The sequence below is a fragment of the Callithrix jacchus genome, chromosome 14, assembly GCF_049354715.1.
Source record: "Callithrix jacchus isolate 240 chromosome 14, calJac240_pri, whole genome shotgun sequence".
In the NCBI taxonomy this organism is placed as follows: domain Eukaryota; kingdom Metazoa; phylum Chordata; class Mammalia; order Primates; family Cebidae; genus Callithrix; species Callithrix jacchus.
The window spans coordinates 38,641,588-38,667,203 of record NC_133515.1 but is presented as its reverse complement, the minus strand read 5'-3'; the positions used below and the strand labels follow the sequence as shown (position 1 = coordinate 38,667,203).

At 52.0% G+C, this 25,616-nt stretch overlaps 4 protein-coding genes and 1 non-coding gene across 16 annotated transcripts in view; 2 read left to right on the top strand and 3 right to left on the bottom strand.

Annotated features, from left to right (window-relative positions):
* Positions 1-39: 39 nt before the first annotated feature.
* On the top strand, positions 40-3,231 carry HTRA2 (HtrA serine peptidase 2). 6 transcript variants are annotated; one of them, XR_004733479.3, is made up of 8 exons: positions 40-552; positions 657-861; positions 951-1,145; positions 1,381-1,413; positions 1,621-1,740; positions 1,900-1,969; positions 2,674-2,769; positions 2,875-3,231. XR_004733479.3 is itself a non-coding variant. In XM_035272162.3 (8 exons), exons 1-8 carry the CDS (start codon positions 47-49, stop codon positions 3,038-3,040), a joined length of 1,377 nt encoding a protein of 458 aa, XP_035128053.2. In that variant the 5' UTR covers positions 40-46; the 3' UTR covers positions 3,041-3,231. The 6 variants fall into 6 exon arrangements, 5 of the variants coding, with proteins under 5 accessions (XP_035128053.2, XP_035128052.2, XP_035128055.2 ...); XM_035272162.3 differs by having other exon boundaries at positions 1,639-1,744; XM_035272161.3 differs by having other exon boundaries at positions 1,621-1,744.
* Positions 2,028-20,611, bottom strand: LOXL3 (lysyl oxidase like 3). 7 transcript variants are annotated; one of them, XM_078349023.1, is made up of 17 exons: positions 20,541-20,611; positions 18,983-19,307; positions 16,525-16,688; positions 15,722-15,936; positions 9,525-9,581; positions 8,838-8,897; positions 7,788-7,857; positions 6,436-6,655; positions 6,021-6,201; positions 5,727-5,881; positions 5,314-5,481; positions 5,020-5,182; positions 4,581-4,824; positions 4,366-4,481; positions 4,150-4,286; positions 3,932-4,043; positions 2,028-3,728 (listed from the first exon to the last, which is right to left on the bottom strand). In XM_078349023.1, the coding sequence occupies exons 7-17, from the start codon at positions 7,835-7,837 to the stop codon at positions 3,655-3,657; spliced, it is 1,620 nt and encodes a 539-aa protein (XP_078205149.1). In that variant the 5' UTR covers positions 7,838-7,857; positions 8,838-8,897; positions 9,525-9,581; positions 15,722-15,936; positions 16,525-16,688; positions 18,983-19,307; positions 20,541-20,611; the 3' UTR covers positions 2,028-3,654. The 7 variants fall into 7 exon arrangements, with proteins under 7 accessions (XP_078205149.1, XP_078205150.1, XP_035128045.2 ...); XM_078349024.1 differs by lacking the exons at positions 7,788-7,857; positions 8,838-8,897; positions 9,525-9,581 and adding an exon at positions 18,016-18,159; XM_035272154.3 differs by lacking the exons at positions 7,788-7,857; positions 8,838-8,897; positions 9,525-9,581 and having other exon boundaries at positions 18,983-19,357.
* LOC118147538 (U6 spliceosomal RNA) lies at positions 11,379-11,480 on the bottom strand. The gene has a single exon (XR_004733991.1). It is a non-coding gene; the product is annotated as a U6 spliceosomal RNA (small nuclear RNA).
* A 792-nt stretch (positions 20,612-21,403) lies between the features above and the next one.
* Positions 21,404-24,196, top strand: DOK1 (docking protein 1). Its single transcript, XM_002757589.5, has 5 exons — positions 21,404-21,500; positions 21,837-22,136; positions 22,268-22,352; positions 22,564-22,748; positions 22,957-24,196. Exons 1-5 carry the CDS (start codon positions 21,441-21,443, stop codon positions 23,761-23,763), a joined length of 1,437 nt encoding a protein of 478 aa, XP_002757635.1. The 5' UTR covers positions 21,404-21,440; the 3' UTR covers positions 23,764-24,196.
* Positions 24,197-25,220: 1,024 nt separating this feature from the next.
* The window catches only part of M1AP (meiosis 1 associated protein), a 104,658-nt gene continuing 104,262 nt past the window's right edge, over positions 25,221-25,616 (bottom strand). Inside the window, exon 11 of the mRNA XM_017964220.5 lies at positions 25,221-25,524. Within this exon, the coding sequence (XP_017819709.4) occupies positions 25,366-25,524 (159 nt within the window). The 3' untranslated portion in view covers positions 25,221-25,365. The remainder of the gene's footprint in view (positions 25,525-25,616) is intronic.

Below are 25,616 nucleotides of genomic sequence, written 5' to 3'. Positions count from 1 at the left end.
GCCGCCTCTGAGTAGGGCGGGCGAGGAGGCAGCCGAGGCGGAGCTGATGGCTGCGCTGAGGGCGGGGCGGGGTGCAGGCTGGATCCTCCGGGCATGGCGGGCTTTGGGGGGTTTTCGCTGGGGGAAGAGACCCCTGTTGACCCCTGACCTCCGGGCTCTGCTGACGTCAGGAACTTCTGACCCCCGGGCCCGAGTGACTTATGGGACCCCCAGTCTCCGGGCCCGGTTGTCTGTTGGGGTCCCTGAACCCCGAGTACGTCTGACGTCTGGGACCCCGGGTCCCCGGGAACAACTGACTGAGGGGACCCCAGATATCAGGACCCAGGAGGCCTCTGGGAACTCTGGAAGCCGTTCGCGCGCGTGGCTGGCGGTGGCGCTGGGCGCCGGCGGGGCAGTGCTGTTGTTGTTGTGGGGCGGGGGTCGGGGTCCTCCGGCCGTCCTCGCCGAAGTCTCTGGCCCGCCTCCCACCTCTCCCCGGAGTCAGTACAACTTCATTGCAGATGTGGTGGAGAAGACAGCACCTGCCGTTGTCTATATCGAGATCCTGGACCGGTAATGGTAGGGGTAGACCCGGAGGCTGTGAAGCCACGGGCCGGAGGGCGGGCGGGTAGGAGGGGTCAGAGCCTCCTCTTACCCGTGCTTTCCCTCCATTCCAGGCACCCTTTCTCGGGCCGCGAAATCCCTATCTCAAACGGCTCAGGATTCGTGGTGGCTGCCGATGGGCTCATTGTCACCAACGCCCATGTGGTGGCTGATCGGCGCAAAGTCCGTGTGAGACTGCTTAGCGGCGACACGTATGAGGCCATCGTCACAGCTGTGGATCCTGTGGCAGACATCGCAACTCTGAGGATTCAGACTAAGGTAGGGGCTGGGGTAGGCCAGTTCTGGTTGGAGCCGCTTATTTGCTTGCATCTCCAGATGACAGGTCTCTTATACCCATTCTCCCTTAGGATCCTCTCCCCACGTTGCCTCTTGGATGCTCATCTGAGGTCCGGCAAGGGGAGTTTGTTGTTGCCATGGGAAGTCCGTTTGCACTGCAGAACACGATCACATCCGGCATTGTTAGCTCTGCTCAGCGTCCAGCCAGAGACCTGGGACTCCCCCAAACCAATGTGGAATACATTCAGACTGATGCAGCTATTGATGTGCGTCCTGACAGGAAAGAAATGACAAATGATGGGGGAGGGGGAAGAGGCTTTGTGGTACAAGCACCAACTGATACATGTTGGATGACACTGTATACAGACCTTAGGCTGCAAAAATGTGGCCACTCATTCATGGGCTGAGAAAGAAGAGAATTTGGAGAAAGCACCTACATCCTGGTATGCCCCCAGACTTAGAATCCCCAGATCTCTTTCATGTTTTGTCCTTGTTCTGCAGTTTGGAAACTCTGGAGGTCCCCTGGTTAACCTGGTGAGTGGGACATCCTTCCTTCCAAGAATCCCTGCCCCAGGTCAGTGTGGGAAGGGTGGTTTTTCCCTAATTCAAAGATGTTTGGTCAAGTTTCTGAGCAGTTCTTTATTGGCTATCTCTCAACATCCAACCAGATTTCCCCAACACTTGATGCTACTTTTGTTCAGGTGCCCCCATCCCCTACTATCTGTTTGGGCTAGGGAACAGGGGGCTGTGTCCCTGCAGGATGGAGAAGTGATTGGAGTGAACACCATGAAGGTCACAGCTGGAATCTCCTTTGCTATCCCTTCTGATCGCCTTCGAGAATTTCTGCGTCGTGGGGAACAGGAAAGTGAGCCTGGCTTATGGGGAAATGGGTTCCTTTAAAATGGTGGGTGGGAAATAGGTGAGGGGCATTCATTGGGACTTGCTGGAGGGTGGTCTACTGGGAGAGGAGGGTAGGGGAAGGATGTCGCTGGGTGGGACTCATTTGTCCCTCTGTCACAGATTCCTCGTGTGGAATCAATGGGTCCCGACACTGCTATATTGGGGTGATGATGCTGACCCTGACTCCCAGGTATGAGCTTTAGGGATAGTGACATGTAATGTAACCAGTGTAATCAGAGGTGGGCCTCTGGTACCTCTGTTGAGCTTTATTCTCATTTCTCTCGTTATCTAAAATGAGCTGCATCACACTTGGAACAATCACAAGAGCTGTCCCCCTTCATCATCTTGACTTTCTTATCCCACTCCACTTTGCACACCTGTCACCAGATTGATTTCATCCTGTTACTGCTTTGATTTCAAGCCTTCAATCCATTAACTTGGCATTTAAGGGCCATTTTCCATCTGTCTGTAAATCAACTTTCTAGACCTGGCTGTTATACCTTCTTATATGTATACTCAGCCAACTTGATTTCCTTCTCCCATGCTGTTTTATTTATGCTGTTCTTGTTTTATATGGTTAATATCACATCCATCCTTTTAGGCTCAGTTTCTTTCTCCTTAAAGCTTCTCTTAGCATTTAGAGTGACATTAGTGCTATTAACACTGTTTGTCATTTGGTGCCCTCATGTGGTGTACATCTTTTATGTACATGTTGCTCTTAACTGCTAGAAGACAGAAAGTGAGTGGCCATTGTATTTTGTAGTACCTAGTGCATGTCCTGTCACTAGGTACCTAGTGCATACCTTTGTCAATGTGTCGATGAGAGAGTTGAGGTGAACTCAGGATGGGGAGAATGCCTAGGTTTGGCTAATAGGGTGATCTGTGTACTTTCAGCATCCTTGCTGAACTACAGCTTCGAGATCCAAGGTTTCCCGATGTTCGGTATGGTGTACTCATCCATAAAGTCATCCTGGGCTCCCCTGCACACCGGTGAGGGAGAGGCTTCAGTGTGAGATGGGGATGGGCGAGGTGTGCATGTGTCCTTGAACTGGGCTTTCTATTCCTTCCTTTCTCTCTGTCTGTTTTTCTCTGTAGGGCTGGCCTGCGGCCTGGTGATGTGATTTTGGCTATTGGGGACAAGGTGGCACGTAGTGCTGAAGATATTTATGAAGCTGTTAGAACCCAACCCAAGATGGCATTGCGGATCCGGCGGGGACGAGAAACACTGACCTTATATGTGACCCCTGAGATCACAGAATGAACAGATCAGCAAGAGTATGAGGCTCCTACTCTGATTTCTTCCTGCCTTCCTGGCTGAGGCTCTGAGGGTGCCGGGACAGAGGGTTAAATGAACCAGTGGGGGCAGGTCCCTCTAACCACCAGCACTGATTCCTGGGCTCTGAAGAATCACAGAAACACTTTTTATATAAAATAAAATTATACCTAGCAACATATTATAGTCAAAAATGAGGTGGGAGGGCTGGATCTTTTCCCCCACCAAAAGGCTAGAGGTAAAGCTGTATCCTCCTAAACTTAGGGGAGATACTGGAGCTGACCAACCTGACCTTCCTATTCAAGACAATGAGCTGTTGCCATCTTTTGTTGTGGGCAGTTAGTCAGGTGGTGCTCTTTCTGGTGTGGTGTGCTCTGCTCGGCGCTGGGCCTGGGAGCAAAGATTCCCCATGCTTGGCCACAGATACTGACAGCTGGCCTCTGAAGGAGGGTGATAACTTCTGCTTGACAGTTCCACATCCATAGTGCATGGTCCAATGAGTGCGGTTGCTGACATGGGTTCCTTGGTAAGCTCCTGAGGTAATGGCAGCCTCAGACCCCTGCCATTAAGGGCCAGTGGTGGTTTGCAGAGGGTGGTAGCACTTAGATAATCTGGTTGCTGGTCTGGCCAGGGTAGCGCTCAAACCTCCTGTTGGCCTCTTCACTGAAGGCATCACCTGCAGATTGGACAGGCAATTTGGGAGGTGCCCTGCACAGAGGGAGGCAGAGAGACCCACTGTGGGGAAGGGTAGGTAGAAGTAGAGGGACTGAGAGCTCCAGAGGAGGGTGGAAAGATACAGAAACAAGTTACATAAAAAGAGAATGAACGTTTCTCCCTCCCATCCCCTAATCTTCCTGGGTTGCTCTTCCCATCAAATACCGATGTGGCAGTTGTGCACCCAGATACGATGTCCATCATATTTGCAGTTACATTTCATTGCATTGTTGGTGAAGTCACTCTCTGCTACTTCAAAATTTGGGTTGATGACTACCTGTAAGCGAGAGAAAGGTCACTTAACCCAGTGACAATCCTCAAATCCAAAAGTGACTTTAACACTTCTCCCACTAATCCATCTGGAAGCCCCAGACTCCAGGTACCTGGAGAATGTAGTTTCCTGGCTTCACATCTGTGATGTCAATCCATTGACAGTCAATGTCATGCCGGTAGAGATCCCAGCAACCCACGGTGATGCCTTGCTCTCCAAAGTTGGCACACTCATACCTCTTGGAGACATCTGGAGGGATTAGCATGTGTCAGTCTAAGGAAAGGCTATGCAATGGACACCATGTAGTCCACTTCAGGCCCCTACTCACCCTCCTGACACTCAGTGTCTTCCAGGCAGAAACTAGCTTTGTGGCCCTCAGCCACCTTGGTGCCATTTGCGGTGAGGATGTCGTAGTGAGTGAAGATGTCCATGCTGTGGTAATGCCTGTGGGGACAAGGGAACTTCTGTTTCCTTCTCTGCCCCCAGAAGGTTTGTACCATCCCCTGTGGCCTTGCCCTTCTATTTGACTCCCTAACCTCTTACCCATGGCACTCGTGCCACACCCAGGAATGGCGCCCAGCCTTGGGCCTAAAGTCAGCTCGTCCCAGATTGTGGATCTGGGAGGAGAATCGGAGTAGACGCCGGTGACCATAGGGCCAGTTGGCTGAGCGGGCTGAGCTGGCCAGGCAGTTCTCTTCTGCAGCACAGTACAACATATGCAGGGGCCGGTCTTCAATGTAGGCAGTCTCCTGCACCAGTGCTGAGTGCAGCAGCAGATCTGATGCAGCTGCACCAAGAAAGGAAGGGGGTGGTAGAAGTCACTGCTAACTTCACAGAGTGGGGTGCTTCCATCCTCCCTAGTGTGTGAGACTGGTTTTCTATGGGAAAGGATTGCCCCTCCAGATTACAGCCCTCTCTTTCCCTGCAAAGGGGTGGTCAGAGCCTCCCTTCCCTGGCTTGCATCATCCCCTCCTTCACTCACTCTCAGAACAGATGACTCCAGCAGTGAAGCGGGTCCCTGTCCTCTTGCAGGCGAGGTGGGTGCCATGATGGGCACACTGGTCCAGGGACAGCTCAGTCCCTGTGCAGCGTACTCCACTCATCACCACTTCTGTTATATTCCCAGAGTCCCAGTACCAGGTCTCCTGGGGACATATGCAGATGTTTCTATAAGGCCCAGGATCCAGCATCTTGGGCCAAGGGACTCCTTCCTCAGTCCTCAGCCCAAAACACAGGCTTGAGACAACAGCCTTGGCTCCCTCTCCTTCACACTTACCTGCAGACCGTGGTTGGCGTAGCCTAGACCCAGTTGCCTACAGGCCACCATGGCCTCCAGGGTCCCCCAGTCATCCCCGCAGATGAGGCCCCAGCGAAGGGACCCAGGTCCCCCTATTTGCACCTCGACTCGCCCCTCATGTTGGCTGCGGCCCCCACTGAGTCGGATCTGTAGTGACACAGAATGGAAGCACTGGAGGAAGCTTTGGGTGAGGTGGTGGGAGTCGATAGCATAGATGTGGCTGAAGCATGACTTAGAGGTGCATAATGGACTAGCAAGTGATGGGTCAGGTGGGAGCTGCAGGATGGCAGGGGCCTGGGGCAATGGGCTGGGGGCCATCAGACTGCAGATTGGAGGCCAGGACTGGATAGGATTAAAGAGACACCTCAGCCAAGGTGGAGAGTATGACTGACCCTGGTCTCCACCCCAGTGTAAGGTAGGTTGCACCGGACCCCGGCATCCTGGCTATGTGAACAGTCCTCAGCTGTGATGTTCTTGTGGGGGCACTTCCAGAGGGAGAGCTCCTGTCCAGAGCAGCGCACTTCACTCAGGTGGATAGCACCCATGCCTAGGGCCAGATGGCAAAGATCAGGAAGTTGTAACTAAGCATATATGTCTGCTCAGGGGACACCTAACCTTCCCAAGGAATGTGTCCCCCAGGAGTGTGTACCTCCTTCCCTCTCCCTCCCACCTCCATGCTGCCTCACCCTGCCCCATGCGAGCGCCACTCAGAGCTTCTCGAGCACTCCCGAAGCCCAGTTCCCGACACACCACGCTGGCTGCATGCAGGTCCCACTTGCGGTCACAGACTGTGCCCCATGTGCTGGCCTTTAGGACTTCCACCCGGCCCTCTCCAGGGTGGGCCCCACCTTTTAGACGGACACGGCCCTATAGAAGAGAGAAGTGCCCCACAGAGGTGAGTAGCAACATCTGCATGGAGAGGCTAAGCAGACTTGGGAGATGAGTGAGACTTTGGTGGGAGGGAGTGGGTGGTATCAGGTCTGTGGCCCACCCCCTGGAAGGCTCCTCTCCTCAAAGGTCAGGGCTGTGCTTAGTCAGGGGTTGCCAGGCTAGGGGTTCTCCACCTGGGGTGGGAAAGGTCATAGTCACTGTCTCACACACCTCCCCCTGAGGCTTCAAATGTTGTTGCTTCTTCTGGCCACTGGACGCTGCGTAGAGAGGGCCTGGCACACAGCTCACCACCGCAGGGCCCCCCCCAGGGCACCTGGTGGTGTCATTGGCACGATAGAACTCCAGGGAACAGAGGGAGAGGTGGGCTTCCGTGCCCATGCACGCCACCCCATGCAGACCAAAGGAGTGTTGCTGCCGCTGGGCCAGCAGCCTAGGAGGACAGGAGTCAGTTGCAGTAGGGTAAAACAATGCTCCTGCCTCTTGGTCCCACAACCCTCCTCCCACTTCATGCCTCTACCATGCCCCCAACCCTTTTGTGACCCTTTATCCCTTCTTCTTCCCTCTTCTGTGTTTCCCTCGGCAGAGACAAAGGGATTGCTGAGTTTCCAGGCTGAGGGAGCCTCAACTACCCGGACAGGAGCATCCTTGGGGACCTCCTACAGCAGAACAACCCTAAGGGAAGGATGGCTAGTCTCGACTTGGTTCCAGGCTGCTGGTCCTAAAGGAGGCTGAGGCTAAGGCTTCAGGGAATGGGAAACCAGGACTTTTCAGTTGGAAGAAATGGTCAGGAGGGAGTGGCTGACACAAACAGGAACCCTGAAAAGCGAAGGCAAGCAAGTCCTTGTGTGATGCTGAGACCAGAATAATTGAATGAGTCAGGATGCAAAGGACTGAGAAAGTCTCCCATCTACATGGCTCCACAGAGGCCATAGACTCTGCAGGACAGATTGGAGGGGCAGGTACAGCAAGGACAGACCAGCAGGTAGACACAGGAAAACTGGGACTGGCATATGCAAGAATGAAGATGTATAAACGCAGGACAGGTCCAAGTTTGAGGGAATACATGGCCAGAGAAAGAAGGTGGATGTGAACAACAAAATGGCAAAGACATCTCAGGACCTGAGCTGTGTAGGTCTTTAAAAAGGTTGTCCATGCTTCTGCAATTTCAACATAACAGTGTCCTAAAGCCATCTGAATAGGATAATGGGACTGAACTATAGATGCTAAAGCTTGGAAATGCTGGCGAGATGTTTGAGAGAATGAAGGGACTTGTTTGTCGACACCAGTGGAATGAGAAACTGCAATGAGGCACGTGCAGGACAGAAGTACACTTTGCCCAGAACAGCTGGGTCAAGCCTGCAGAGGAAGGGAAGATGAGCTCTGGCGTTGGCGGAACTGGCGGTGAGGCTGATGTGGTCATGCATTATTGCAGTACTGGGCCCTATCACTTGATGTCAGAGGAAAGATGGAATATGATGACTTGAAGCCATTGGCTAGGAAGACACAGAAGGAGAAAACATTTATAAACAAAACAAAGGAAGCCTGGAGAGTTTACAGAATACCTTTGGAAGCTCAGGATAAATGGATCCTGAAGATCTAAGAGATCAGACATTCTCACAGAGTCTTGTTTGGCTGAAAGTGAAAGTCAACAAGGCCATTACAGGAAGAAGACATCTATCTTCTAAACATCTTCATGCCCTTTGTCTACAATGAACAAAATAAAAATGGCAGTGTGTACTTTAATGTGGGGGTCGGGGAAGGCTGGAGTATGGCCATGTTGGGCAAAGATGATCCTAAGTCAACAGGGCACTACAAGAACATCCCCAAATTCCTGAGATCCTTTGAAACCACCAGAGCGAGAAGCTGGGGAATGAGGTCTATCAGGAGACCACCGGGTGAGACTAGTACTTGTTGAGGACAGGAGGGAGAAAGGGATGAATTCTCGATACTTCAGTCCCTGTTGAAGTTATCATGGAGATTTTTAATATGCAAACTGCCTTTTGAAGACAAGTTAGATGTAATCACAGGGGTTGGAAGCTTCCTACTTCTGTGAGTTCTGAAGGAGCCCAGGAGCAAAATGAGGGAACTGGGAGTCTAACTGTGGAAAATGAATCAGGGAGGCAGGGGCTGTCAATCAGACTGCATTCCTGGTAAAGGCTCCAATGGGGACCCTGAGTTTCACTCCATCTTGGGTAAGCTGGTGGCACTTATTTTTGATAATTAATCAAATAAAGTATTTGATTTGGGAACACTGATCCTTTAGGCAAATGTAACCTCTTACAGGAGAAGCAAGTATGGCGTCTGAAAGAGAAAAGCACCAGGTTGCCTCCTGAAACTCACCAGGGGAAGATAAGTAAGCATGTGGAATGAGGTAGTCAGTGAGTGAAAAACGACAAACCTAGGACAAGCATCACTCCTCAGAGACCAAGGTAAGGAAGGGCCAGTCTTACGGAATACTTTGGTAAATGCCCTGGAAGGTGATTTCTAAGAGCTGCTGCTGCTACTCCTCTTGGTCAGCTCTTTCAGCCACACGGGCCTCCTGGACCCCCCCTCCCTGACCACAGCCCAGTAACTCCATGCTCTCCTTTCCACCCAACCTGAATTTTATTTACCTTTTGCTTGGCCCCCTGCCCCCTCGGGGTTTGGGTTTGACTTTAAGCTTGGTGACTGGTCTGCAAAAAGGAGAAGGAAGTTGGTGGAGGTAGAGGTTACATATGTGGCCCAGGAAAGGTAGAGGGTTATTTTTCTGTTTCTGGGAAGGATCCTTCATGCGCAGCATGGGGATGGGAAAAGTGAGGGACGGCCAGATTTTCCGCATCCACTGTCTGCCGAACACCATTGAACTGCATCTCAGGAACTCATGCTGCTCTCTGGATTCAGCAACCGTGGTGGGAAATCTAGTGATATCAATCCAGGGGGGGGAGTCAGGAAAGGGAGGAGGGAAGAGGAAAGGTGGAGGGGAGAGAATGGGAATGTGGGTGAACTAAGGGAGGTGATGGGGGACAGGAAGGAAGAAGAATGAAGGTGGCTGAGGCTGAAGTTCAAGCTATTTGGGGAACGTGTAAAGATGGGAGGCTTCTCAGCCACTCCTACATTACTTCTGCCTTGTGTTCCCTAAGATCAAAGGTTGCCCATCCCCATGCCTGCTTCCTTCACCTCCCCACAGGAACAGCCATTTTGCTCACATTCCTAATCCATCAGTTTGGGTTCTGGGATGGACATGGATAGGCTGCTATCCATCCATCCACCTCCTGGGGCTGCAAGGTGAGCAGGAGGTCCCGGGGCTCTTGCCCCATTACCTTCCAAGGGGCTTGGGGCGTCGGGCCGAGGCTTTGGCCGCTTGCTTCCTCAACTTTCTGTGAGGATAAGACAACAGTAGTCAAGATCAGTGTAGAACCAAGTGGAAAAGGCTGGTGCAACTAGGACCAGGAGCAAGATTTCTCTTCTAGTGGTCAGAAGGCTTCCTGGTGGCAGGACATCATAACATCAGACACTCCTGAGACCCGAGTTTTCATAGCTGCTTGGCCTCATCAGCACATGACCCGGTGGGTGAGCAGAAGTGAAGGCCGTGGACTCAGGATGGTGTCTCTATGCCAGCACCCTCAGAAATGAGCTAGAGCAGATGGCAAGAAAGGATTCCTGGGTCCAGATATTAATGTTAAACTTTGGTGGAGGGCTAAGGGGAACATTGTTAGGATTGCCAGACTGACCAGGCTAGGAGGGAGAACTGGCCTGAATCAGGTCTAGGGAGGCTACTGTGTCTTTTTTTTTCTAGATGTTCTCTTTGAGAAAGACTTCCAGCATTGTCCAGGCCTGATACCGCTGGACCAGGACCAAGAACCAAGGCTGAATATCCAAGGGTATTAGGTTGGTTTGACTGGGGAGCACAGGCCATTTAATATTATGAAATTCATACCTAGGGTATTAATAATCTTGTATAGTTCATTGCTTTCTTGATGTTCCTAGTTTTGAAAGTCATCTAAAATGTCATGTCGGTCCAAAAAAAAAAATACAGATAATTATCTCAGCAAAATTTACTCCAGAAACCTAGCGGTCAATCCTGACTTCTCCCTTTCTTGGATTCCAAAGTCAATAACCAAGTCCTGTCAATTTTACTTCCTAAACATCTCTCGAATTCGTTCACTCTTGCTCCTCTCCCGACGATTCTCAGAAATAAGAGTCAAAGGCTGGGCTCAGTCGCTCATGGCCGTAATCCCAGAACTTTGGAAGGCCGAGGTGGGCCGATCACTTGAGGTCAGGAGTTTAAGACAAGCCTGGGCAACATGGAGAAACCCTGTCTCTACTAAAAATACAAAACATTAGCAAATTAGCTGGGCATGGTGGCACGTGGTAGCTACTTGGGAGACTGAGGCAGGAGAATTGCTTGAACCTGGGAGGCAGAGGTTGCAGTGATCCAAGACCGCACCACTACACTCTAGCCTGGGTGACAGAGCAAGGTTCTGTCTCAAAAAGAAATATAGATTCAAAATGATCTTTTCGAGTTACAAACCTGATTATGCCATCTCACAGCCCTCCCCATTAAAACACTTCAATGGCCAGGCACAGTGGCTCATGCCTATAATCCCAGCACTTTTGAGAGGTCAAGGTGGGTGGATCACTTGAGGTCAGGAGTTCAAGACCAGCCTGGCCAACATGGTGAAACCCCTTCTCTACAAAAAATACAAAACCTAGCTGGGTGTGGTGGTGGGTACCTGTGGTTCCAGCCACTTGGGAGGCTGAGGAAGAAGAATCACTTGAACCCGAGGAGGCAGAAGTTGCAGTGCGCAGAGATTGTGCCACTGCACTCCAGCCTGGGCAACAGAGCCAGATTGCCTCTTAAAAAACAAAACAAAACTACAACAAAAAACCAAACCAAACTTAAATGGCTTCCCAATCCTTTTATCATAAGGACCTCGGTCCTTATGACGGCCTATAATCTGCTGCCTAATTACCTCTCGTCATTTATTCACCTTTGTGTTCTCAGCACCTTGCTCAGTGCTTGGCAAACAGGAGTTCAATAAGCATCTGCCAAACTGAAATGAATTAGAAGAGTGACTTCTTAAATAGCACTGAAGCTCCTAGAGCCTCAATTTCAACTGTAAAAGAGCAGGAAATAGTTCAATTATCTGTGTATTCTTTTTTTTTTTAATTTGAAAAAGATGGAACGCTTCACGAATTTGCCCATCCTTGCCCAGGGGCCATGCTAATTCTCTGTATTGTTCCCATTTTAGTATATGTGCCACCAAAGCGAGCACTCTGTACATTGTTTTCTTGTTCTAAAGTCCTACAACTTTTACATGTAGGGTAGAACTACCAAAATAAACTGAAAAATGATTTATAAAGCGGATTTTGATTTTCTCATTTCCTAAATCTTACTGACCTCTAAAAGCCAGCAGATTTTTTTTTCCCCTAAGGAGGGGAGAGTAGTTTACAAAGATCTTGCCTATTTTTTGTAATTGTATCACCTGTGAGAAGGCTCCCTCTGCTGGGCCTGACCTGTCATATTCCCATCACAGAATCTCCCAGGGCTCCCGCAGTTTCTTTCCCCATGAAGAATGGCCTCTGTGCTTTAGTGTATCTCTTTCCCTAGGCTTCCTATCCCAGACTAAGTATGAGATTCCGATATGTCCAACAAATATTCCTGATCTCTAAAAATTATTTTGGCTTTGCATACCTGGGGACAATTCCTGCATCTCAAACTTTCCAAGGATGGCCCATCTCTAAAGCTAGTTCATGTTAACCTGAAGCCCCAAGATGGCTGCTGGTACCATCCTCCCTCAGGGAACATTGGAATCATTTTAGGTGTCTCTTCTCTCATTCTCTGTGTTCTATCAGTCATCCTAAATCTATTCATTTTCCTCCATCTTTGTTGTTACACTCCTGATAAGCTTCAGTTTTAGAAAAATCTCCTAACTGGTCTTACTGCATCGAGACCCGCCTCTCCTCATCCATTACCATCAGGCAAACTTTCAAAACACTGGCTTTATTCTTGTCCCATACAAATACCTTTATTTGTAATTGTTCTATAAGGCAAATGTCAAACTCTCCAATTTGGCACCTAAAGCAGTCCATTTTCTGGCCTCCCTTTATCCAGATCTTCCACTATTTCTCAGTTTAAACCTACTCTTACTAACTTACTATCCTCCAAATATACGCCTTTCATTATTATCTTCGCTGGGGCCAACAGTGACTTCCCTGTTGCTAAATCCAGCATTTGTTTCTCAGTCCTCATGTTTTTAGGTCTGGGAAGCACTGACTCAGCTGGTCACTCTCTCCTCTTTGAAGCACTTTACTTGGCTCCCAGGCCACCAAACTCCCCTGGTTTTCTTCTACCTCACCTCACTGTTTGCATTTAATCTTACCTTCCGGCTTTTAAATATTTACTCTCCCCAAGGTTTAGTCTCTGGCCACTCTCTCTGTGTCTTTTACATTTACATTCACTCCTTGGTGATGTTGTCCAGTTTCAGGGCTTTATATGTTTTACTTGAACTCCAGAGTCCTATATTAAACTGGCTAACTTAGCCTTACCATTTCAATGTCTTAAAGACTCTCAGATTTAACAGGTCTAAAACCAAGTTTCTTCCCTCCACCCCAAGCTAGTCTCCCCACAAAACATGTGCCATCCATTGTCTTCCTTATCAGGTGAGGCCAAAAACCTAGAAAGAGCCTTCATTCCTCTCTCTCACATCACACTGAATCCATCAGCAAATCCTATTGCTCTGCCTTCAACTATTGGCAAAACCTGATCATTTTCACCACTTTCACTGGTCACCATCACCTTTCACTTTCTACGTGGCTTTCAGAAGACAACAACCCCTAACTAGCCACCTGATTTCCTGCCTCTACTGCATCCTTCACAGTCTGTTCCTAATAAAGCAGTGAAAGTAGTACTTAAAAAACCAGGAAGCCCTATGTCGCACCTCTGCTCCAAACCCTCCAGTGATTCCTTATCTCCCACAGAACAAAAGCCAGCCTCTCCCAGATGGCCCACAGCATCTGGCTCCTCATTCTTTTAGGGTCACCACCTACACTGCATCTCCTACTATTTCCTTCTTTTTCACTCTGCTCTAGCCACAGTGGCCTCCAAGAGAAAGGCAAGAATGCCTTCTCCCCTAACCCACTACACATACACACTCTCACACATGTACCCCAGAATAGTTTCATTTTTGATCCCTCTTCCAGGAAATGTTTTATCTAGAGGTCTGCATAGCTTGTGCCCTCACCTCCTTTAAATCTTTTCTCAAATGATGCCTTCTCCAAGAGGCCTTCCTTGACCACTTATTTATTTACTTAATTTATTGTTTGAGACAGGGTCCTGCTCTGCCGCCCAGGGTGCAGTGTAATGGCATGATCATGGCTCTCTGCAGCCTTGACCTCCTGGACTCAAGCAATCCTCCCTCATAGCTGGGACCACAGGCATGCACTACCATGCTCGGCCAATTTTATTTTTAAAAAATTATCTGTAGAGATAGGGTCTCACTATGTTGCCCAGGCTGGTCTTGAATTCCTGGGCTCAAATAATCCTTCCACCTTGGCCTCCCAGAGTGCTGGGATTTCAGGCATGAGCCATGGTTAGCGACTACAATAGTACCTGGACACGGTAAGATCTCAGTAAATAAATATTGGATGAATGAATCTCTATACCTCTGTTCATGCTATCCTCTTCACTGGAAACGTCTATTTAAATTCTATACATCTTTCAGAACCTGGGGTTTAAATCAGGGAAGGTAAGCACAGAGCAGGAAATGCAGCCCCAAGATGGATGAATGAGGCACAGCACATGGTTGTTTTAAACTGGTTTGAGACACCAGACAAGATGAAGTACACTCCTCAGTACTGAAAGACATTTCAGATGAGCCTCAGAGCCAACGCGAAGAAAGTGTGAGCAAGTGTGGAAAAGACTGGAGACGATAATATCCTGACTTTCAAAAGAAAAAAAAGAGAAAAAGGATTCCTCAATTTTTCAATCTACACTTAAGTAATATTCTAGAATAAATTATTAAATAGAAGTTTGTGAGCATTTAGGAAAAAATATGGCAATTCTTAGAGACCTAAAAGGATTTCTGTAAAAACAGGCTCAAACTACTATGGTGTCCTTTTTTGACAGGATTACTAAGTCGGAAGGCTGGAGAATAGCTGCAAACATAGCGTATCTGGATGTTATCAAAGACTGACAAAATCTCCCAGGATTTCATTACAGATAAGAAATATATAGATAGATAAGGTGAAATGTTGGTTACATCATTGAATTGTTCTGTTTCTTCTCAATTGGTGGAAGGAACATATTTTACAGCTGATGATTAGAAGCTTGATGAAAATCTAGAGGCACATTTTGCAAGAAGAGTTAGACTTTGGTTTTAAACATTTCCACAACAACTTTTAATCATTTAAATGAAGCCAGAGGAGGCTGAGGGATGACAGAAAGTCACATCAGGATTCAAGATAATCTCATGGGATCATCAAGACTTTTTTATGGTTTCTAAATTATGTATCAAAACAAATGTAATAGGGTAAATGTCAACCTATACCTGGGTTGGAAAAAGCTGCTCTATCAGTAGGAAGCACAGGGAAGACCTGAACTGGTTTTAGGTGATGACAGGTTCAGTATAAGCAGCGGGAAGCTGCTGCAGTGGGAAGACAGTGCAATCTGAGTAGGCTTCAGTCGGGGTTGAGGATTTCTGCAGTGGTTGTCCCTATCAGAAGCAGTGTGCCTGCAGAAAGCTATTCTGACATCAAGAGGCCTTTCAGCAATACTGATCTAAGGAACCACTGAAGAAAGGGAGAATTTTTGGCTTTGCTAAATAAATTACAGAGAGAGGTTGTAAAAATTCCCAAATAAATGTCTGGCTGTCAATGGCAGTTTCTCAAAAAGAACAAAGTAGATGATCCAGGAAAGGGAGACGCTAAGCACAGACAGTTCCCCAGGGTAACGTTTCCCTTTCCCTGGAAGCTGGAGTAAACCCCAGGGCTCCAGCGCAGGTAAAGAGGCTGGGCCTTGCCAAAGGAGATTCTGGGAAACTTCCAGGACTTCCAGGAGTCCCGAGAGCTCGCACGCTCACAGTTGCTCTCCCGGACAGCCCATCCCTGACCACCACGCGCCGCAGTCTCCGGTCCCTGCGTGCCCAACCGACGCGGGACACACCCAGACGCAGCCTCCTAGGGGCGGGCAGCAACGCTGGAATCGCCCCAGGGCCTGGGAGTGGCCTCGCAAGGCCGCGCTCAGAGTAATCCGCCAGCCCGCCCGGGCGTCGCCCCGGCTCAGCTTTGGAGAGAGCGGGAGTCTCACTGGTCCCCATTTCAAGTACTCCCTTCGGGCACCCTTCGTGGTCCCACAAGATTTCCCAACTCTCCAGCTTTGCAACGCCCTCCATATTTTCCCACGCATCCCAACCTCCGGGTCCCCCCGGTGCCCCGGACTCGCTCAGATGTCTCCCAGGGCCATTCCCCAGGGAGCACCCCAAACCCGGCCTGGTCACCCAGCGCCGGGGCCTCTCACCTGTAGAAGGCCGTGTTGACTCTCTTTTCGCTGGGGAAGCCCAGCATCCCGCAGACCACGTGGCTGTTGTGGGCACTCCAGCCTTTGTCGCACACTTGCGACCAGCCGTCAGGAAGCCTGACTTCCACCAGCCCCTCGGTCACTGGCAGGGGTCGTCTGCCCCACCCAACGGCAGGTCGAATTCGCACCTCCTCCACTTGCAGGTGATGCTCTACCTGGGGATGGGGCCACAAGCGGGAAAGAGTCCCAGCACCTTTCATGTGTCCTGCCACCCTTAAGGAAGCCTGCTTGGTGTGCCTTCTGTAAACCCAGGGGCAGGATGGGCCCAAGGTGGGGCTGAGAGAGAGACCATGCTGGTCGCAGTCCACCGTGTGGACTCTCCTGCAGCCAGCAGGCCGATGATGTGCTAGGCTTCCAGATTCAGAGCACTAGGAAGGAGCACCTCCTGGTGCCTGGAGGAGGAGGGAGCACTTCAGAAAGGAAATGGCTTTGAAGGAGGAGAAAGTCAGAAGGGAGATGTCCCAGGAGAGCAGGAACATTTGAGAAGGAGAGCACCAGGTGCCCCAGGGGTGACTAGGGATGAAGCTACAGAGGCTCATGCCAGGTCTAGCCCCTTGAATGTGAATGCTAAAAACCCTGCTGGATTTTACAGCATCTGGGAGCTCTATCATTTGCTTTTCCAAGCCTCCCACCAATCCAAATGATCCCCCAGGAGTAACCGCCTTCTAATATCTCCCCTAACCACCCCACAGTCCTCTCTGGCCATCCTGGGTGGTGTGTGTGTATGTCTAGGAACTGCAGACCTCAATGACATTGGAGTCCGAGAAGCCAGGGAGGCGCTGGTCCTTGCAGATGACCCCAGCGTCCTCATCGTGGGTACAGTCACTGTTCCCCCAGCCCCGGGAGGCACATTCAGTAACACTCTGCTCAGTCCCACGGCAGCTCAGGTTGTCCAGCCAGATTCGGCCTGTGGAAGGGGAGAGGAGGGGACAGAGAGGCTTGGGGAGGGAGGATGGGGAGGTAATGGGGATGTTGGGAAGAGTGAGTGCTGAGGCCTCCCACTTGGCCATGATGATCCCCTCTTTCTGGTATGATAAGGGATGGAGTAGGGACAGGGGACCCTGGCATGGAATAACAAGGGGGCATAAGATTGATGGAAGATTGGTGTGATCTGGGGATAGTCAAGAACCTGATAGGGTGAAAAAAACAAACAAACAAAAAACAAAAATCAACCCTGAAGTTCTGATCAGTTTCTATCCATTCAATGATAGCTACAATTAATCAGGTACCTACTGTGTGCCAGGTGCTCTGCCATGATGTGGACATATGTGATCGTTCTTAGAATACAGCTGCCAAAACACCCTTTTATGTGAAGGAGCTGGAGTTTAGAGAAGCTAAGTAACAGGCCGGGCGCGGTGGCTCACGCCTGTAATCCCAGCACTTTGGGAGGCTGAGGCGGGTGGCTCATGAGGTCAAGAGATCGAGACCATCCTGGTCAACATGGTGAAACCCCTTCTCTACTAAAATTACAAAAAATTAGCTGGGCATGGTGGCACATGCCTGTAATCCCAGCTACTCAGGAGGCTGAGGCAGGAGAATTGCCTGAACCCAGGAAGCGGAAGTTGCGGTGAGCGGAGATCGCGCCATTGCACTCCAGCCTGGGTAACAAGAGCGAAACTCCGTCTCAAAAAAAAAAAAAAAAGAGAGAAGCTAAGTAACTTGCCTAAGAACACACAGCCAATACACGGGGGCTTAGGAGTTTGACCTATCTGTGAGGCTTGGACATCGAAGATCCTTCCATCTCAACCTTGAATTCTCCTGTGTGCCTGCCCTGTCTGCGCTGTCATATAGCCCCTCCTTGTTCTTCTCTTTTCTCTATCTGAACCCTGTCTTTTCTGTCTTTTTCTTTTTTCTATAATGGGGTCTGCCCAGGCTGAAGTGCAGGCATGATCTCGGCTCACTGCAACATCCATCTCCCAGGTTCAAGCAATTCTCCTGCCTCAGCCTCCCAAGTAGCTGGGATTACTGGCGTGTGCCACCACACCCGGCTAATCTTTGTATTTTTAGTAGAGACGGGATTTCACCATGTTGGCCAGGATGGTCTCGAACTCCTGATCTCAGGTAATCCACCTGACTTGGCCTCCCAAAGTGCTGGGATTATAGGCCTGAGCCACCATGCCCAGCCTGAACCCTGTTGAGTATCGCTGACTTCCTCTTAGAATTGGGCGAAGCCTCAAAGGTCATGTGTCCTAGAATGTTCAAGGACTTCTCATTCACATCCCGAGAGAACTTACCCAGCTGCTGCGGAGTCACCTAGCTCCTGCCCCACCAGACTGTGTAACCATCAAAGTCCTTGTGACTCTTCATGACTTTCCCCCACTACATCTGATTCAGTCCTTTGGTGCCAACCAGAAAAATCCCTCAGCCACACGACAGTCCTTCGAATATTTGAAAACGATTATTACATCATTGCTATGCAAGCCTTTTCCATATCAATCCCCTGGTTCTTCAGCAATTCCTCCTTGAAACTTGGCTTCTGAATCTTTCACATCAAGGCAGCTCTCCTGAATGTATTTCCATTTTCTACTGTCCCTCTTAAAACATAGCATTTACAAATGACACTTAATTTACAGGTGGTCTAGCCAGTGGGAAGTGGGGGGATCAGCTGCAGGTTGCCCCACTTCTGTCCATCAATCCCACTGTGGGTTTATACCGTGGGAGCAGTCCTAGGCCTCACCTAGGAAACTGCTCTTAAGTCCCCACCACCCACACTCATACTTGTCCTAGATTTTATACTTGTCCTTAGACAGTGCCAGCTTGTTAGTTTTAGCTCTGGCCTGTAACCTGATTTTGTTAGCTGCAGTGTCTGTGACGCCTTGTGACTTTGGGCCATCCAGATATCATTTACCTGCTCTTAGCTAGCATACCATGAAACCAACTGTACTTTAGTTGAACAGGGCTCACCTGTACCTGGGCTGTTTTGTGTATGGCTTAGTAGGATCGTACTTTTGCAGCAGAAAAGAACTTAGACATCATCCAGTCATTTTGCCCACAGGGCCTCTGAGGCTCAGAGAAAGCACCGACTAGCCTAAGGTCACACAGCTCTGGGAATTAACTTGTTGCTTGGTTTGTCATCCACAGGTTTATTCAATCTGGCTGTTTTTGGTGTCCTGTGTCCCTGTGGCTGTGCCATCCTGGTGTTCCCTCTCCCTGTACATTGGTCACACTTAATACCTAGGATATGCCTGGATCATTGCTCACCTGTTCCAGGGCCATATTTGGCACTGTGGGTCCAGCCTGTGGCCTCTGTGAAGCCCAGCTCTCGGCAGAGGACATGGGCAGCCTGAAGCGTGAAGTCATCATCGCAGATGGTGCCCCATTCACCAGCTCGCTGTATCTCCACACGGCCCTCGTAGGGCTTCCTGGGGAAGCCAGCCAGCCGGAACCGCAGCCCCTGGCTCTCGGCCCTCTTCTCAGGGTCCGTGGAAGGGGACGGAGACCCCAAGCACAAGCTGCACAGCAGGCACAGCAGCAGCCCCCGGGCGCTCCACTGCCAGACACTGACAGGTCGCATGGCAGGGAAGGCCTGGGTGCCCCAGAGAGAAAGTGTGTGAGGGAAACTGAGATTTAGTGAGGCTCAGAGTTGGAAAGAGAGAGAGAAGTAATGAAGGGAAAACAGACACCCAGTAAGACCAGAGACAGTGAGGGACAGCAGGAGAGAAAGAGAGACCCCAGGGACCAAGAGAGACAGGGAGAGAAACACATTATTAAGGGCAGAGGCACAGGTCAAAGAGACACAGCCTGAGAGACCCAGAGATAAGAGACAGCTATGAGAGGCAGAGAGTCAGAGAAGGGTCAAGGAATAGAGATAGAGACTGACCAAGAGACACGTAGAGAGGAAGACCCAGACAGACAGGATGTGAGAGGAAGGGAGACTGTGGGAATGATAGAGAGAAAAACAGAAAGATGCAGAGGAGAGAGACAATGGGTAGAAGGTGGTAGGGAAAGAACCAAGCACTCAGCATAGGGGAACCAAGCACACTGCGGGTGAGGAGGAGAGGGACTGACAAGAGCCAAGGGGCGGACGTGGGAGGGATCCAGATGACCCCATTTACCCAGACAGAGGACAGACAGCTGTACTGATTGTGCAGAGAGGCACGTAGGGGGCCCTAGGCGGCCTTGGATCCCCTGAATGGGAGCCCAGTGTCCTACCCCAGCAGATTCTCAGGCAGGGAAGGCTGGCACAGAAGCTCCTCTGGAGAACCTGCTGCAACCCTCTCCAGTACACAGGCTCTCAGATGCCCTGAAGGGTCAAGAGGCCCAGGAGGGCCAGGCCTCAAGGCTGGGCGGGGGATGGGGTAGGCTTGTCCAAGCCTTCTGCCAGCGCCACCATCGCTGTCACCGGGCAACCGGAGGCCAGGCGCTATGACTCCTCAGCCAAGGCCTTCTCTCTCTAGGGCTGAGAACAACCCCTCTACAGCAAGCCCCTGCCAATATGCTTCCCCCAACCCAAACAATCAATCCAACAAGGCAGCTTTGTTCTGGGGACATTTTGGCTTGGGGACCCAGGAGAAGGGCCTCCCGGAGGAGCCCCCTGCCTTAGGGCGCTCCTGGCTGCCCCGTTCAAAACACCCAGAGCCCTCGCCTCCAGTAAGTGCCTCCTCTCTGTACTCTGTCTCATTGCCCTTTGACAAGAATCAGACTCTCAGTTGGGTGGCTTCCCCTCGATTCTATCCCACACCACTCGTTTTCTCTGGTCCCTCCACATCCTCTCCATCCCCTATTCCGCTCCCTCCGCGGGTAGCGTGACTCCCCCTACCTTGGCCGAGCAGGACCCTAAGGGCTGGGAGAAGAGTGCTGGTCCTCGAGATCAGTCCTAGGACTTCCCCCAAAAAAATGCTCGGCCAGGGAAGACTGGACCCCCCTCTCTCCCCCCCCTCCGATCGTCCCTCCCACATCTCCCTCAGCCCTCCCACATTCCGCCTTCTCCCTCCATTCTTCCCGGCCAGCTCCCTCCTCGCCTCCTCTGGGTCCTCCCTCCCCGTGGAGCTGGCCACTGCCGCGCCCCCTCCCCCTCCCCGGCCCTCCTGGCCCACTCAAAGAAGCTTTCTCTTCCCTGGCATGGAGGCCAGGCCGCTGCGGTCAGGGAGTCGACTTGCAAGCGGCCGCCGGGCGGCGGGGCGGCCCCCTTGGTGGCGGGAAAAGGTCCAGCCCCAGCCGCCGGCCCCGCTCCGAGTCGCTGCCGGTGGGGTGTAAACAGCCCCGCTCGGGCGGGGCTGGGGGCGGGCCCGGCAGGGGGAACTGAAGCCCCGGAGGCCCTTGTGGGTATCTCGGTGTCCCCGGGTGCCTGCGGGCGCTTTTGGGGTGATGTCACGGCTTTCACTCTGATGTCATGTTGGGCATATGACGTCACGCGCAGCCACCACGCCCAGAGACCGGGGTCTTCCCGCCGAAATCGAGGACTATCTCTCCGTGGAGCCACCGGCGCGCCCCCACGACGGCGGGTAGGGGTTTGGGGTGCTGCACTGCCCGGCTAATCCGGGGACCACCACCCTTCCTTCTAGATGCTCTCCCTCACCCCACCGTGACCCCTCGGCGGCGGCCGGCGTGCTGGGAGGGACGGAAACGCCTCCAGGGAACCCGGCCCCTCCTCCCTCCCCGCCTCCCGCCCCGCCTCCCGCCGCAGGGCCAGGAAGCGCGGAAGGAACTGCCAGGGGCCATGGACGGAGCCGAGATGGAAGGGCCGCTCTTTTTGCAGAGTCAGCGCTTTGGGACCAAGGTAGTCGGGGGCCGCGGATGCCGAACCCCATCCGGGCTAGTAGTGGGTGAGAGAGCCCAGAAACAGGGAGAGGTGGGCAGCGGGCTGGAGCGCGGCGCCAGGAGTTGGAGAGCCTGTGATTTTTCCCGCGAAGTTGCTTTGCACGCTCCCGAGAAGCGTCTGTAGTCTCGGGGTTCTGGTCCTGCAGAGAGGGAGTGGCATCCTCCTTGGGAAACTTCGCCCAGCTTTTGGAAGCCCCAGACCCCAAATCGACCCGCACCGCTCCCTCCTTCCCCGTCGGGACCGGGCCCGCCCGCGCACGCCACTCCCTCTCCAGTCCTCTCGCTCTCTCCCTAGAGGTGGAGGAAGACCTGGGCTGTGCTCTACCCGGCCAGTCCCCACGGTGTGGCGCGGCTCGAGTTCTTTGACCCTAAGGGGTCGAGCTCTGGAGGTGGCCGAGGGAGCTCGCGCCGCCTGGACTGCAAGGTGATCCGTCTGGCTGAGTGTGTGAGTGTGGCCCCCGTCACGGTGGAGACCCCTCCTGAGCCCGGCGCCACTGCCTTCCGCCTGGACACTGCTCAGCGCTCGCACCTGCTGGCGGCCGACGCACCGTCCAGTGCAGCCTGGGTGCAGATGCTGTGCAGAAATGCCTTTCCGGTGAGGGGCTGCGGCGATGCGGGGTGGGGGCAGTTACAGAGGCAGAGAAATGGGGCCGGCTCAGACCGCTCCCACCTCCCCAGCCGCGTTGAGGAAATTACAGGTTTCTTGATGTTCTCTCTGTACTACAGAAAGGCAGCTGGACTACCGATAACCCACCTAAGCTTTCTGCCCTGGAGATGCTGGAGAACTCCTTGTACAGCCCCACCTGGGAAGGTAGATGCTTGAGAAAGCCGGGCAGGGATGGAGTGAGGAGGGAGGAGTGCCTTTGGGAAGTGGGTGGATACCCAGGGACCCATGGGGAAGTAGGAAGGCCCTGAGATCTGGCTTCCAAGTGAGTGCTTGGACCCTGAGGCTTCTGGGTCCCCACTGCTGCCCCCCCCCTCCCCCGTCCCTCCTGCCGCAGCTAATTGTATATGCCTTCCAGGATCCCAATTCTGGGTAACGGTGCAGAGGACTGAGGCCGCCGAGCGCTGTGGCCTGCATGGCTCCTACGTGCTGAGGGTGGAGGCTGAGAGGCTGACTCTCCTGACCGTGGGAACCCAGAATCAGATACTGGAGCCACTCCTGTCCTGGCCTTACACTCTGTTGCGTCGCTATGGCCGGGACAAGGTGCAGTGGCTGTCCCGGAGGGCTTCCTGGGTTGGGCAGCTGTGGGTGGGGCAGGACAGAGGTTGGTAGTTCTGACCTTCGGATTCCCCTTTCTTGCCTACCCGGATACCCCACGTCTGTTCCCAGGTGGTCTCTTCTTTGTAGATACCCTGATTAATGCAGGCCTGTGACTCACTTCCTCTGATGGCTCCCTCTCCACCCTCCTCAGGTCATGTTCTCTTTTGAGGCCGGCCGCCGCTGCCCCTCGGGCCCTGGAACCTTCACCTTCCAGACGGCACAGGGAAATGACATCTTCCAAGCAGTTGAGACTGCCATCCACCGGCAAAAGGCCCAGGGAAAGGCAGGGCAGGGGCACGATGTTCTCAGAGCTGACTCCCATGAAGGGGAGGTGGCAGAGGGGAAGTTGCCTTCCCCACCTGGCCCCCAAGAGCTCCTCGACAGTGCCCCAGCCCTGTATGCTGAGCCCTTAGACTCCCTGCGAATTACTCCACACCCTTCCCAGGACTCCCTATACTCAGACCCCTTGGACAGCACCCCTGCTCGGGCAGGAGAGGGAGTACAACGGAAGAAAGTGCTCTATTGGGACTTGTATGAGCATGCGCAGCAGCAGTTGATGAAGGCCAAGCTGACGGACCCCAAAGAGGATCCCATCTATGATGAACCTGAGGGCCTGGCCCCAGCCCCTCCCCAGGGCCTTTATGATCTGCCTCGGGAGCTCAAGGATGCATGGTGGTGCCAGGCTCGGGTGAAGGAGGAAGGCTATGAGCTCCCCTACAACCCTGCCACTGATGACTATGCTGTGCCACCCTCCCGGAGCACAAAGCCCCTCCCTGCTCCCAAGCCCCAGGGCCTAGCCTTACCTGAACCTGGTACTGCAACTGGCAGTGGCAGCAAAAGCCACAATTCAGCCCTGTACAGCCAGGTCCAGAAGAGCGGAGCCTCAGGGAGCTGGGACTGTGGGCTCTCTAGAGTAGGGACTGACAGGACTGGGGTCAAGTCAGAGGGCTCTACCTGAGAAGGAGGGCAAGGCTGAGGTCGCTGAGGAGGACCATGGGGAGGTGGCACTTGGGTCAAAGAAAATGGTTAGAACCAGCAGAAGCCAGAGGGTGGGAGGAGCCGTGCTGTGTGAGAGCAGGGGACCAGAGGGATGGGGGAAGTCAAGGGAAGGACTATCCCAGGAAGTCCTAAGAAGTGGGACAGATGACAGGCCTGAGGGATGGACTCTACCTCCCCCTAATACCATCCCTTCCCCACTTCCCCAAAGGAAGGGACAGCTGCGGGAGCAGGTCTGTGGAAAGTGGGGCATGGTAAGAGTGGTTGCAGTTTGAGGGCCTGTGTGGAGGTCTCGGAGATGCTGGAATGTGCCTGGATCCTTACCCCTGCATTGTTCTTTGCCAGATATCTATTTCAAAATTTTAAAATTCTCATTAAAGTCAGCTTGGGTTTAAGAATTTTGTGTGTGTGAACAGAAAGCGGGGACACAGTGGTTGGGTTGGGTGTGGTGGGGTTCAAGAGGAGAACCAGGAATGTGTTGAGAGTAATGGAGAGGAAAGAGGCCCAGAAAGGGAACAGGAGTGTGACGACGGTTCAGAGCCTGGGGAGTCAAGTCAGGCTGCCTGAGGCTAGACGAGAGCTCTGTGGCCCTTGGTGAGTTGTGGAACATCTGCAACCCTCAGTTTCCCCTGTGCCCCCTGTAAAATGGGAAAACTATAATGAGCTCTACCTCACAGGGCTTTTTGTATGAAATTAGATACATTATAAGTATTTAGTGTAATCTGAAGCACAGAGTTGGTTTTTGTTTGTTTTAGTTTTTATTTACTATTTATGTAGAGATGGGGGTTTTACTATTTTGTCCAGGCTGGTCTCGAACTCATGGCCTCAAGTGATCATCCTGCCTCAGCCTCTCAAAGTGCTGTGATTGCAGGTGTGAGCCACTGCTCCCAACCCAGAGGAAGTATTTTATAAATGGTAGCTATTCTGTGGATGGAGGGAGCAACAGGAAGGTGGGTACGTGTGGGGAGAGGGTAAAAGGAAAGGAGTAGGTCTTTTCTACACCATCCTCTCCCCTGTTCTGGGCTATATGGCAGCACTCCCACCCCACAACACACACACTTTCCATGTAGGTACCAAGCACTTGTCTGTTTGGAGGCTGAAGGCTGGTGGTGTAGCACGAAGGCCACAGGCTCTGAACTGAGGCTTGGATTTCAATCCTACGTGTCTTTTTGAGGTTTGGAAACCTCCTCCTTGTTCCTGAGTCCCATTTTACTAAAGGTGACCTGACCTCATCCACCTGCTTACACTGAGCTACAAGAAGAAATTCTGGGTTGGGAATTCTAACAATGGTGGAAGCTTATTGGGTGTTTAATCTTCACCTCTGTAAACAGTATCAAATGATTTAAAAGAAAATGAGAGTCCTTGCTGAAGAAGGGACAGGCTCGAGTGTGTTGCTTCTCCACTTGAGGAGTGGGACAGCATGAAACAGAGGTGGGGAAGGCGGCTCTTGTTTCCCAGGCAGCCCTCACTCACAGAGACTCAGGCAGATAGAAAGCAGGTCTGACCACAGATAGCCATTATGTGAACTTGAGCATGGATGTGGTTAGGCTCTGGTGCTGGTGACTTAGGGCCCTGAGGGATCCTCCTCCCATTCCGAGGGCAGAAAGAAGGTGTCTGAGGAAGATTTGCCGGCTGCTGGCATCTTGGAGGCTCTGCCAGGGACAGGAGTCACAGGCAGGGGGGCCACAGTGGCTCGAGCTCGGTTGGTCTGCAGCTGCCCAGTCTGCAAAAAGAGCAACCAGAGCCTTCTCTGAAGATCAGTTTCTGTGTGCCTATCCCATTCTCTGTTGGGCTTTCTGTCCTAACTCTTTTTTA